This window comes from Aythya marila (genome assembly GCF_965140915.1).
Source record: "Aythya marila genome assembly, chromosome: 4".
NCBI classification, from domain to species: domain Eukaryota; kingdom Metazoa; phylum Chordata; class Aves; order Anseriformes; family Anatidae; genus Aythya; species Aythya marila.
In genome coordinates this window covers 14,441,752-14,454,035 of record NC_139045.1, presented here as the reverse complement: position 1 = coordinate 14,454,035, position 12,284 = coordinate 14,441,752, and the positions used below count along the sequence as shown (strand labels likewise).

Sequence of the window (12,284 nt, the reverse complement as noted above, 5' to 3'; positions counted from 1 at the left end):
TTTGGGGCAGCCCGGGCCGGGCACAGGCAGCGTGGCCGCCATTTCAGGGCCCCCCTCAGGGCGGTGGCGGCGGGGTCCGCCCCGTCAGGGGCGGCTCCGCGGCTGTGGCTGTGGCGGCGGCGGCTCGGGGCCGCCTCCCCCGTCCCCGCCCCCGGTTCCCTTCCCCAGTCGCGGCGGCGGCGGCGGCTGGACGGGAGCGGAGCCGAGCCGCGCTGCCAGCCCGCCCCGTCCCATCCCGACCCGAGCTGGGGCAGCGCCGGGGAGGGAGGGGAAGGGGTCGGGGTGGTGCTGGTGGTGGTGGTCGGGTGGGGTGGGGGAGAAGCACCCGCGGCCCCATGCGCTGAGTGAGGGGCTGCGGGATGGGGCTGCGGGGCGGTGGCGGCTGGGCTGGCCGCGCTGGGGCGCCGGCTCCCGGCTGGACGTGCCTGCTGCTGCTGCTGCTGCTGTGCGCAGCGCTCCGGAGCCTGCTGGCCAGCCCCGGCAGCGAGGGTGAGCGGGGCAGGGCCGTCGGGGGTGGAGGGTGGTGGTGGTGGGGTGTGTGTGTGTGTGTGTGTTTGTAGGGCTGCAGCTGCTGGGGGTTGTTTTTGGGGGGCTTGCACGGGTGTCTCGGTGAGGCTCCGAGGGTTGGGGGGCTGCGGTGCGCGCCCTCGGTGCGTTCAGAGCTGGGGATGGTGGTGGGGAGACAGAGGGCAAAAAGCGTGTGATCGGCTGCCCTGCCTGGCACGGCCACTGCCAGGCTTCCAAATTGGACTTGTCTCCTTCCCCTCTACCCGGTTTGGGCACTGCTTGAATCTTTACAACATAAATATTTCGCATTCACGGCAGGCTGCGAGGTGGAAGCGGTGGACGGGGAAGTTGAGCATCCTGAAGGGATGCTGCTTGCTCGTCGCAGGCTGTTTTTTTTCCTTTTTCCTTTTGTTTTTTTTTCTGTAATTATTTGTGAAACTCCTTCAGAGGGTGCAGGAAAACGCTGGCCAGAGCCTCAGCGATGTGGCCGGCGGTGAGCAGCGAGCTGCGATGTGTTCCGGGGAGCGCAAACGATGCGGGTCGCGGCTTCCCAAAAGTAAAGGGAGGGGAAGATGCCGCTCTGCTGCCTGCAGAGATGCCGAGCTTTGGCTTCGCCTCGGTTTGAGGTAGAGGTGGGCCCGATCCTTCTGCCCCCATGTGGTTTTTGGGTGATTTCACCCCTGGGAGCGATGGCCCAGGAGGCTGCTTGTGGCAGGCGCTTCCCATCGCTCGCCTCCCTCTTCCCCATCCTGCACCTTCCCCGGCTCCCCAACGCGGTGCCGAGGGGCCAAGGAATGCTCAGGGCCCCGTTTCGGGCATCTTTTCCATTTTTTTGGAAAATGCAGACGGTGCTGCCCAAGTCAGCGGGACCGTTCCCCGAGCGCAGAGGTGCCTCTGCGCTAGCGGGCAGGCGGCGTACATAGGAAGCAGGGCTGGAAACGATTAATGAAACTGCTGAGCAAACTGGCTCAGTGGCATCTTTACAGGGAGGTTGCGGGGGAACGTTACAGCGATGATTAGCAGCGTGAGCGTTTGCTTCGCGGTCTCTCTCCTCCTGCTTTTCTGACTGCCGCTCTCTAATTTCTGTCTCTTCAGTAAATGCAAAGCTAAAAACCCTGCTGGTGGTGGCGGGGGGGGTCTGACTGTGGACCTGAACTTGCTCGATAGCTGCTGTCCTTTGCTGCTAGGAGATTTATTTGTAAACAAGCATTATTTGACAAGTGCTTCTCGCAGCATGTCTCCTTTGCCAATTACAACCGAGCGGGTCTGCTTCTGGGAACGGCTCACCCTGCAGTGTGTGAATCCGACTGCATGAGAGAGAAACCTCAGACACTGAAGCCAGCCCGCCTCGCCGTCTGCCGCTGCCGCTTGTCACTGATTCGGGTTTGAAAAGTTCAAACCCAGGCTGCTTTCAGGCCCCGTAGAGAGAGATCCTCCCCTGGGGTCAGTTGTCACATTCAGCTGGTCGGAAACTTTGCTTGTGCTTGGATGGAGGGAGCCGTCTCAGAACTGTGAATGCTTTTAAAAGTTGCTTGTCTTGGTTTTCCTGGGTCTCGTTGTGTGCCCTCATCTTACTCGCCGTGGTTAAAAAAACACCTAGCTGATAACTTGTGCTGTATTGGTACCTAACACATGTAGTTGCATAGAGGATGGTAAATTCTCATAATTACTATTTTCTTACGCTCTGTGTCACGTTTATTTCTCTACATCTTACTGTAATACGCAGTGATGTTGTAGGATAAGATACGTGCCGTTAACAATTCACAGTGCCTGAATTTCTGTTTTACCCTCTAGTGGAGAGAGACTTAGGGGAAAGCACTCTAAAAAAATCTAGGTTAAGATTTGGAGGGGAGGAAAGTAAATTCAGTGTTTGGGTTCCGTAGCATGGAAATAGCTTTTGGAAAGCACAGCTGAGTTTCTGAAGCTTCTGCCATTTTTATGGGGAAGTATCGAGTGCCTAGCCTATATTGTAAATGTTAGATATCTCCAGTTATAGATTTTAGAATATACATTGGGGAAACTGAATTGAATTTCTGCCAGGTTTCTCTATGAAAGGGAAATAAAAGCAATTTTTATTTCAGTTGCCTTTTCTCAGGCTATGTATCAAAAGCAAAATATGCCTTGAAGGATGAATGCTCAGTGCTATTTCATGTTCCAGGTATTGTTTAGCCGTTATTTGTAACTCTTCAGCAGAGTTCATTCATTGGCATCAGAGTTTTCCTTCTTCCCTTTGATTGTTTTTTTTTTGTTTGTTTGTTTGTTTTTTTTAATTTTTTTTTTTTTCAAATTCAGAAATTTATCACCGTGAAAATATTCCACATTGTACCATGAAAATACTGCAGAATTTTGAAACGCCAGAATTTCACGAGGGGTTTGTTACTTTCAAATGCATCAGCTCTGAAAATGTGCAGGGAACTGCTGCCCTCCAGTTACCATCGCGTTTGATCAAACATTTCCTTGCAGAAATAAAATGCGTTTGGGTGTTGTGATAACAATCGGAAATACATTGCTTCCCCCCTCCCCGTCTGAAGCACTGTTGATACTGCAATTACCTGAGCTGTATATTTATGGGAGCCTTGTAATTTTGAAGTGACAGTGGGTAAACCCGAATAGATTTCCTGTGTGGGCTGTATCTCTTATTTTATTTTTTTTTCTGCTGGCAGCAACTTCTGACCTGTCACAGGCACAAGAGACAGCCCTGGAATATCCGAATGGGTTTCCTGCACCTCCTTTGGTTTAAAAATGCACGTTTTAAATCATTCTGCTGGAAGTGCCAGGGCTTGGGAAGTGGCTTTTGTATATTATTTAGGCAAAACACAAAATGAACGGAGGAATTGTCTAAAGACCCCTAGCACCAGCCCCAACTTCAGCATGATTTGTTACACGTCGCCCATGGATTTGGATTGGTTTGGAAATCACCCAGATGACCTTAGAAAGTGTCATGTGGGCAAATTTTTAAAAGGATGGAGTTCATTTTTAAAAGAATGGGATACATTGCATCTTCTGATTTCTTGTAACAGAGTAGCTCAACAACATGCGAGCATAATTGTCATTAAATAAAAAGGAATATTTAATTTCAGGGCTTTTGAGGAGGCAGCGCTGTTCCAACAGGGTATATTGTGAAAGCAGATGAAAAGAAATATGGTTTGAAATAATGGCTGTGACTTAGACAAAGGTGAGGAAGGCAAAGCCAATGTGACTTTGTAATATGTGTTGCATTTGTTTCAGGGACTTGAGCTGAAGAATAGCCTTCTGCTCGTAAGCTCCTGCATTCAATCCTCCTCCTCTGAATTCTTGTGGGAATTTTTGAAGCTCGGTTTGTCTTCATGTATCATTTTTAATTTGAATAAATGAATACAATTAAAGGGGTGGGTCCGGTACAGGCAAACATAGAGGAAGGTTATAATTTGCAGATTATTCATGGCGGAGCATGGAACGAGCCTCCATGTTTGAAGTATGTTGACTCAAGCGTGTTTTGTTTTGGGGCAATGTCTCATTTCTGTCATGGAACACCACACAAATGCCTATTTAGGTATAACAATGTTGATTGTTAAAGATGAATGAAGTCCCTTTTCAAGGAGTATTTCACGTGTTTGGTAGAAGTAGGTGTGAAGATGCTCCTCGTTTTCCTATCAGTCTATTTCAATCAGCCTAATGCTTTGGGTAGAAATAAATATGAGACATTTCTTATGTTTCTCCTACTGGCTTGGCTTCGTGTGCTTCAACTATTGTATTTTTTTGTGATTCTGTAGGTCCTGAGTGCTGCTAGCAAGCAGTTATGTTGAGTATGCAGAATTGTTCATCTTGGAAGCGTTTCAGCCCATCAGCAGTGCTTTATAAGGACTTTTTGAGGAGGGATTTGTTCTTTTTGTGTATTGGAACCATCCCCTATACACTTACCGTAACGTTAGTGTGTAGCCTTGGTGCTGTGCACCTATTTTACTCATAGGAGTAATCCCATTAACTTTCAAATTTACTGCAGTGGAATTACTGGAATGAGGAGGGACAGCTCATGTCTAATGGTCTTTTTGGGATCAGGCTGATGTGATGTATGCCTTTTCAAGAGGTTCAGAATGGCTCTGTCATGATTTTATAATGGGAACTGCTATCCTTTTGACAGTAAAAACAGCATTTGAAACGCAGCACTTTCTAGTACATGACTAAAAGCATTGCTGCCTAATGACACATGTTGGAAAAAAAGGGAAATAAACAATAGCAAAAATTGACTTCAATATAGTACCTATTTCTTTTTGAGGCATATTTTAAAAAATGTAATAAATAGTGGAAAACAAGCAAACTGTCTTAAACGGAGCCACTGACAGACCGTCAGCTTATAGCATGGTAAATGTTTGACACCATAATTTGATGTATAAAGCAGCTATTTGCAAATCAATTTACAGATGGATAAACTGACAGGTACCATGGGGGAAGGAGAACAGCTAGTGGGCTTGTCTGACAGCTTCTTCCCCCTCCTCCGTGATCTCTCCCACAGTTACCTAACGCTTTTGGCTCCAACGCGCCGTCCATCTCCACGTCTGCTCTTCTGTTGCTGTGAAATAAGAAAGCGAGATCTCACCCGTAACGAAATGTGTACTTACTGCAAACAAACAATGCGTTTTGTAGCAAGCCATGAGAGGGAAGGTAGGAGCAGGATTTCGTCAAATCTTCCAGAAATTGCAGAGCCAGGGCAGTTCGTTACATGGTGCCTCGCTCTCTGATCTAGCTGCTTTACTGTCCTGAGGATTTCCATGTTGCTTCTGCAGAAATCCTTGCTTCCATCATGTGCTGAGCCACTGTGGAGTCCCCAGCCCGAGAAGGAGCAGCAGGAATCCCTCAGCTGAGCAGTGGTGCTGGATGCTGTTGTATTTGGGGTCTGGAATGGAAGTGGGGCTGCTGGACCCCCCCAGCTCATATGGCTTGGAGTTGAAAGCAAGCTTTTAGCAAGTGCTCCATTGTTCTGGTGAATAGAGGTGAGCTTTAGCCGTGGCTAAGGGATGTCAGAAAATTGAGACCCTGCCTGGAAAGAAGAAAGCGATTTTTTTTTTTTTTTTTTCCCAAGGGAGAAAGGGATGTTTAAAAAAAAAAAAAAAAGGCACAAACTTCATTTTGGTAGAAGTAGTGAATTTCTGTTATCAAGTGCTCACTTCTGTGGAAGACATTTCATGCAGCTTTTCAGTGGGTGCTCGGGCTGCTATCCATTAAAAAGGCTTCAAAAAGAAGTAGAAAAAAACCTTTGTGCTTATAGTAAAACATCTAAACAGAACTGAAATTTCTGTCAAGGGCGCCTTCCTCGCAGACCATGAGGATTAGTGAGCTGTGGGGCCTGAGTTCAGCCTGAGTGAACTGGCACGGGAAATATTTCTTTTCTCAGTATTGATAAATATAGAAAAAACTAATGTTAGGAAGTTAATGATTGTGCTGCAATGAGCAATTTTTTCAATTTTTTGCAAAACTCATTTTCTTTGATCGCTTTAGTAAAATTGCTGTGTATTTTAAATTAGCATTCACTTTTTCTTTGAAAATACGTTTTGTACTTAAGATGTCTCATTTTTTTTGGCACGAACAGAGCTGAGAGATGAATTGCCCTCTGCTCGCATCATGCATGTCCCTCACCTCCTCTCTGGCTGGCAGGACACGAAGGTGACAGGTTTTGTTCAAGTGCAGCCCTTTGGTGCCCCAGCAGCTTTTCCAGCCAGCTGTATCGGCAGACTCTTAGCACCAGGCTCTCGGCAGCTGAGGTCCGTAGGGATTTGTTACCCTTTTAGTTGTCTTTTTGACCTATTATTCTCTTTTACAGTCTCAGCTCTGGTATTTGCTGTGGCTTTGGCCGGTGCGGTATCTGAGTCTCTCCAAAGGCTTAATGTGCTTATCCTGGTGGAGGTAGGAAGCAATTATCCCTCTCTCCTGCGAGGAAGCTGGGCAGGAGGGGACAGGAGCACGGCCTCGCAGCGCTCGACTTCTGGGTTCAGGAGGGGTCGTGGGGTGGCTGCTTGCAGAGGGCTGATGGCTTGTTGCCTGCTGTGGGTGAGGGTGCTGTGCTGTGCGTGTGAGCACAGCCGTCCTGCCTCTGCTCTTTGGAAACAGGACTAAATGTGCTTTGGGACAGAAAAAGCGTGCTGGGGCTTCAGCACATCCCGTGGCAGTCTTGCTGGGGATGCTGTGATGGGATTTGAGTCGTGCAGGAGGTCTGCGAGGAGGACTTTGAGCAGGTTGAGCTGCTCAGGTGGCCAGGAGCTGGCTGGATGGGACAGCTCTCCTGGAGGAGGTGAGGCAGCACGTAGTGTCATGGGGAACACCTCTGTGAGCAGGCCTGGCAGCTCTGAGGGTGACGGGGTAACTCCTGTCCCTGTTCTTCCCTCCCTCAAGCTCCTGAGCATCCTCAGGGTTGAGGTTGTGTGCTCGTGGGCAGAGCAAGCTGTGCCTGGGGGTGTGTGTGGAGAGGAAACAGGCTTACCCAGGGAGGTTAAGAGCCAGGTTTAGGAGGCCAAGCAGGTATTTTCAGATGTGCAGTGTGGGATTCAGGCATGTAAATCCCTTGGGATTTACCCTAGGTCACCCAGGGAGCCTGTAGAAGAGAAAGCAGGACCCTGGGGTTGCAGGATTTTGTGCCAGCTGCTACACTGAGGTGTGGTGGGCAGCACCAAGGTGTTTTCTGAAATGTTAACTCCTAGGTTCTCTAATTCAGATCCCTTATTGTAAGGAGAAATTCAGAACAAGTTTGAACTTCGTAGCTCCCTGAGGGGGTAGAGAAACATTTGGGAGTAAATTAATTATTCAGGATCAGTAATGTGCATTTCAGGATGTTTCTGGGTGGACTTCTGTCAGTTTCTGACTGCTTTGCATGTGCCAAAACGGTGAAACTACTTGAAATTATCTGCATATTTGCCTTTAAGTTAATTTCTCCAGAATCTAGTCATTTCGGTTTATCCACTTTCGCTCTGCTAATGTTCAAACACAATTCCTTCCTAAAATGTGTTGGCAGCGTGCTCTTCCCACTAGCAGCCTCTACCCTCTTCTGAAGCAGAAGGGATAAACTGTCAGCCCCCTGAAAAGCCAATAGATCATCTTAAACATTTTTTTGCTCCCGAATGCTATCTAAGCATTATGTCAGTTCCCTTTTTTCTACTTGAGCGAACTCAGTGGCAGCAGAGTAGTCATTATTGTCAACAGGAAGGCTTTATTGGTGCCGGACAGTGAGGTCTTGCAAGTCCACTGGTAGTGAAAGCTGACAGCCTTGACAACTCTGGATGTGCCTGGTGAGTTTCTTTCCCTTTGCTGAGTTTAGTTAGAAGTGTAACAGGATTGATGCCTGTGCCTTGGAGGACCCCTTTTGAGGCCAGAGCTCAGCCTGCTTTTAGCTGGTGGCGTGCTGATTTAGGGATGAGCACGAGGGCGCGTTTCAGCGCTGCCAGCAGGTGGTTTGACTGCACTGGGAATCTGTTGGGATTTTAGGCCTTCATTTGTGTGCTTAATAAGGTGCTTGCTTTAAGGAGGGTCTCAGGGAAACTGGTTGTGTCCTTCAGCCACTTGCAGATACCTTGGGAGTGGGGTCTGCAGGCAGCACTGGTGTTTTCTTGCTCCAGAGAGCTGTGAGTGTGGCAAACTATACTGGAAGTTTCCAGGCACTTTGGAGTCAAATAAATAATCTTTCTGACCACTTCTGTTAAGTATGGTGGGTGGAATAAACAACTGCCTCTTGTCTCGAGAGCAAATCCTTGAAAGGGGAAAAAAATGGCACTTTTCTGTTTGTTTTAATGGGTCCAGTCATGAAGTGTGCCTCTGGTCCCACACCCAGGTGCTATGGCCAGTGTTGTGCCTGCGGAAAAAATGCAGCCAACCCAAAGAGCTTTGACCAAAGGCAGTCTTGCCCCCCTTGTAAACAGTATGTTCAAACAGAAATTACAGGCATGATGCAAAAGACACCGAGTAAAATTTCCTGGCCAGTGTTATGATTGCAGTTGTCCATCTGGCCTTAAAAACCTACGGATCTGCGATGCAGATTCTAGCATTTTGGCACTTGCTATAAAAGGGAATCATGAGAAAACTAAAAGCAGAACGAAGCCAACATAATAAAATATAAATCTGCAGTTAATATTAGTTTGCAAGTTCATTAAGTAGTGTATTTTTTCTTCCTCCAGTGGGCTATAAATAATAGGTACTGCTACAGCTTGCACTCTACTCTAGCTTGGTTTCCACTGATGGAAATATTTCCGAGGCTCTTGCCTGCTTATTTTTTTGGTCTCAACTCAGTGTAGCTAATTAATACAAAACATCTGTTTCCTGATGGCTTTGATTTCTTTCAGGAGTTTTATTTCTTCATTTGTTTTTGCTTTCTTGGATTATTTTTGACTTGTCACTTGTTGGAGTGCCTTGGATTTATACTTTTTGAAGAAATACTTGGCACAACAGGGAAAACAGTTGGGAAATGAATGGCAACAACACCGCGATAAAAGCGGCGAAGATTGATGAAGCAGAAAAACTTTGACTCATGATGATGGAGAGTCCTTTGCAGTTGGCGTGCCTTGGTAGTGCTGTGGACTCCAGGAGCACGGGAGGAAGGCCGGGGAGGTACGCAGGAGGAGGAGAAAGCAGCTCAGGCAGAAGTGATGTGTTTGGCAGCCGTGCCCCCTGCCTTGGGCTCAGGGAGAGAGGAGAGCAGAGGCAGCGGGCTGGGTGGGAAGGCTGCGATGCCTGGAGGGCTGTGCAGAGGAGGCCGGGAGCTGCAGGATGCAGGAGCCTTGAGGATGCAGGAGCCACTCACTGGATTCGCACCTTTTTTCGTGCAGGAGTTCAGACGCAGGTTACTGAAAACAGGGCTTGGATTCCTGTTGAATTAATAACAAATGTATTAAAGCGGTGTTTTGTTTCAGCTTCTTAAAACAAAAACATTTTCATTCAAGTGTCTTTCTTCAGGAACGTGCTAGGTATGAAACGATGCGATGTTTTGAAATATTTATTCAGGCTCTAAGTGAAGGTTTCTTCACTCCCGTTCATGTTGTGATGGGGTATCGATTTGGTCAAAGATACTTTTTTCCTCTTCAGTTTTATTTCAGTGAAATAAATAAATAAATAAAAGTTTCATATGGCTTTATGGCTTCCTGATGTAAAATCCATCAGTTCATGCTGTCTTGACCGTTCTGCCTGTTCTGGAGTGATTTGGCATGAATAACTTCACTAGGGTATGCCTCGTGGTTAACTTTGGGTTGCAACTGGTGCTGATGTATAAGGATTTACTGGAAATCAGCTCAAAGACTGTTGCAGCCCAGAAGGATTGAGTCCTTGGTATGCCTGCGGAGACTTTTCCCCAGGTTGAGCCACGAGCATTTTCCTGGTGGATCCTTGGATGCCAGCATGGCCTGAGGATGTTTGGCTGGCAGGATCACGAGCACTTTTATCCTGGTGGTTGGGGGATTTTTGTTTTCCAGGTTGTTTCCTTTCCCTGCCTGAAACTGGAGCAGAGGAATTGCAGCTCCTTGGGCTGATCCAGAGCCGGAGGAGCCCTTCCACTGAGGTGCTGTGACCAGAAGTCCATGAACTGGTGGCTCCAACTCCAGCCGTGGTGCTGTCGAGGTAGACCTGCCCTGTTTTCGGCTGTGCAATCTGCTGCTGCCACGTGGCTCCGTGTCTTGGGTGGCAGCACCAGCTGGGCCGCTGCGCCGTGTGGGCAGATGCGTTGGCTGAGGTCAGCGCTGAATGCTGTCGGCTCTGGCATTTCGTGTGCTTCCCCCCAGCCACAGTCCTCGTGTCGTCATGGTGAAGCTGCTAAATGCCTGTGGTATGAGTGCGACGAGGACATGTGAGTAAAAAGTCAGGTCCAATCGCCTGCTAGGGATCCGTGAGTGAAGAAACACTGTTAATTCACCAGCTAGAGTTCAGGGCAAAGGTTTAGCTCGCTTCTGGTTTTATTCCAACTTGATTGCTCACCCGTAGTAAGCAGCCTGTCTGAGAACAAGAGTGTATGCAAATTCCCCTGGCTATTATTCTGTATTAAAAAAAAAAAAAAAAAAAAAGGAAGAAGAAAAAAAGGCTGTGGTATGACTTTAGACTTAATCATCATTTATCCTACCCTGAAGGCATGGAAGTTAATGATGATATAGATCTGTGCGGTTTTGTGTTCCCCTTGACTGAGCATTAGAAATAATTAGGGCTTGTGGGATGGATGCACTGCCGGTAGAGATGAGCAAAAAAACATTTTTTGAATGTATGCATGTGGCTCCTGCAAGCGCTCTGGCAGAGATACAGGTGCTAAGTGTGCTTATGGGCTCTGAGGTTTCTCGCTCGTTCAGACACGTCTCGCTGATGCCAAGGAGAGAGGAAGTGGGAATAAATGAGTTCTGTTATTCTAGAGGTTTTTAAGGTTATGGGGCAGGCAGAGCCACTAGCAGTTTCTGGAGAGACTTCTTCAGTGGGATGAGCTTGCCTGCATCCCCAGGGCTGTGTGTACAGCTTTGGGTTATGCCTGTGGGGTATCTTACAGCACTGGGGCTGGCCCAGGGCTCCTGAGCTGTGCAGGAGCTGGCGTTGGACCTCCAAAAATACATAAACCTTAAGCATGTAGCTGGAGGTTTTCCTGAGCTACCAGATAGCCATGGCCAAGTGTTTGCTGCTGGTTGTCTCGGGTTTGATGGGGAAGAACTGCTTCTGCTGCTCCTGAGACCCCTAGTCTTTTTTTTTTTTTTTTTTTTTTTTTCCTTTTTGTGGGTGAAACCAGAGAGATTCAGCTTTTTTACTTTTTTTATTCCAGCGCAGAACAGCTTCCCAGGCAGCCATATGGCAAGCGGTGCAAGCATCTCGTTGTGATGGCAGCAGCTCTTCTATAAATCCTCTGCTAAAGCAGGGCCTTCCATGTGGTAGCTGTGTGCTTGGCTGCCATTTGCCTGCTGTTTCTCTCCCAGCCTGGCCAGTCTGCAGTTTTTAAGAGAAAACCAGTCCAGCAGCAGCAAGGTTTCCAGCAGCGTTGTCCCTCTTGTGCCTGGAGCTGCCACAGCATCGGAGCAGGGTCACCAGGGCTCCAGCCTGGTGCCTGGCCAAATTGGGGTGGGTTTGGGAGCTGGCAGTACTGTGAGGGAATTGAGGGTTTGCCAGAGATGGCTGGGGGGGGGGTGCTGATGGGGAAAAGGCAGCTGCCTCGTACCTGGATGGAGCAGTGGTGATTTGTTTGTTTGTACGGGGAATTTGGGGGATTCTGAAAGCAAAACGTTTCCATCTTGCATAACTACTAGCTAAATAAGCTCCTCAGCAGATCGATACGGTACAGTATTTTAGAAGATGTGCTGTGAAGGCAACTCTGGGCAGAAGCCCACGGGGCAGCCAGGGAGTCTGCTGTGACTGCAGCAGACACGTGCTCCAGACACGGATAGCTTCAAGTCACTGGTGGCTTTTGTTTTCCTGGCATGTGAATTTGTGTTTCTGTGCACCCATCAAAAGGTGTATCTCATCCCTTCCTATTTGTCTCTCTCTATTTAGAATCCTATTGGAAAAAAAAAAAGAGAGGAAATGCCTCTTTTCTAACTGGGGATTTAGCATTCAGCGCTGTTGGTTGACTCACCGATAGCAGAATTCCCCCTGACTGGGGTTGGAGCTGACTGGCTTGTGTTAGCTTTTCATATGCAGAAAATTATTTTGAAATTGAAGTTAATAACAGCAATTTAAAAATTGTCATTGATAGAAAGATAATTCAATATTTAGTTTTCTCGTGTTCTTTTTTTTATGATCTGATGTCTGAATAAAAGCACTTTTTCTGCTTCTTTGCTTAATTAGCATGTCATGAAGAACTT

At 47.7% G+C, this 12,284-nt stretch overlaps 1 protein-coding gene across 7 annotated transcripts in view; it reads left to right on the top strand.

Moving 5' to 3' along the window:
• Window positions 1-322: 322 nt before the first annotated feature.
• Window positions 323-12,284, top strand: part of EPHA5 (EPH receptor A5) — a 191,012-nt gene continuing 179,050 nt past the window's right edge. For all 7 annotated transcript variants that reach the window (XM_082759327.1, XM_082759325.1, XM_082759326.1 and 4 more), the window contains exon 1: window positions 323-489. In XM_082759327.1, the coding sequence (XP_082615453.1) occupies window positions 360-489 (130 nt within the window). In that variant the 5' untranslated portion in view covers window positions 323-359. The remainder of the gene's footprint in view (window positions 490-12,284) is intronic.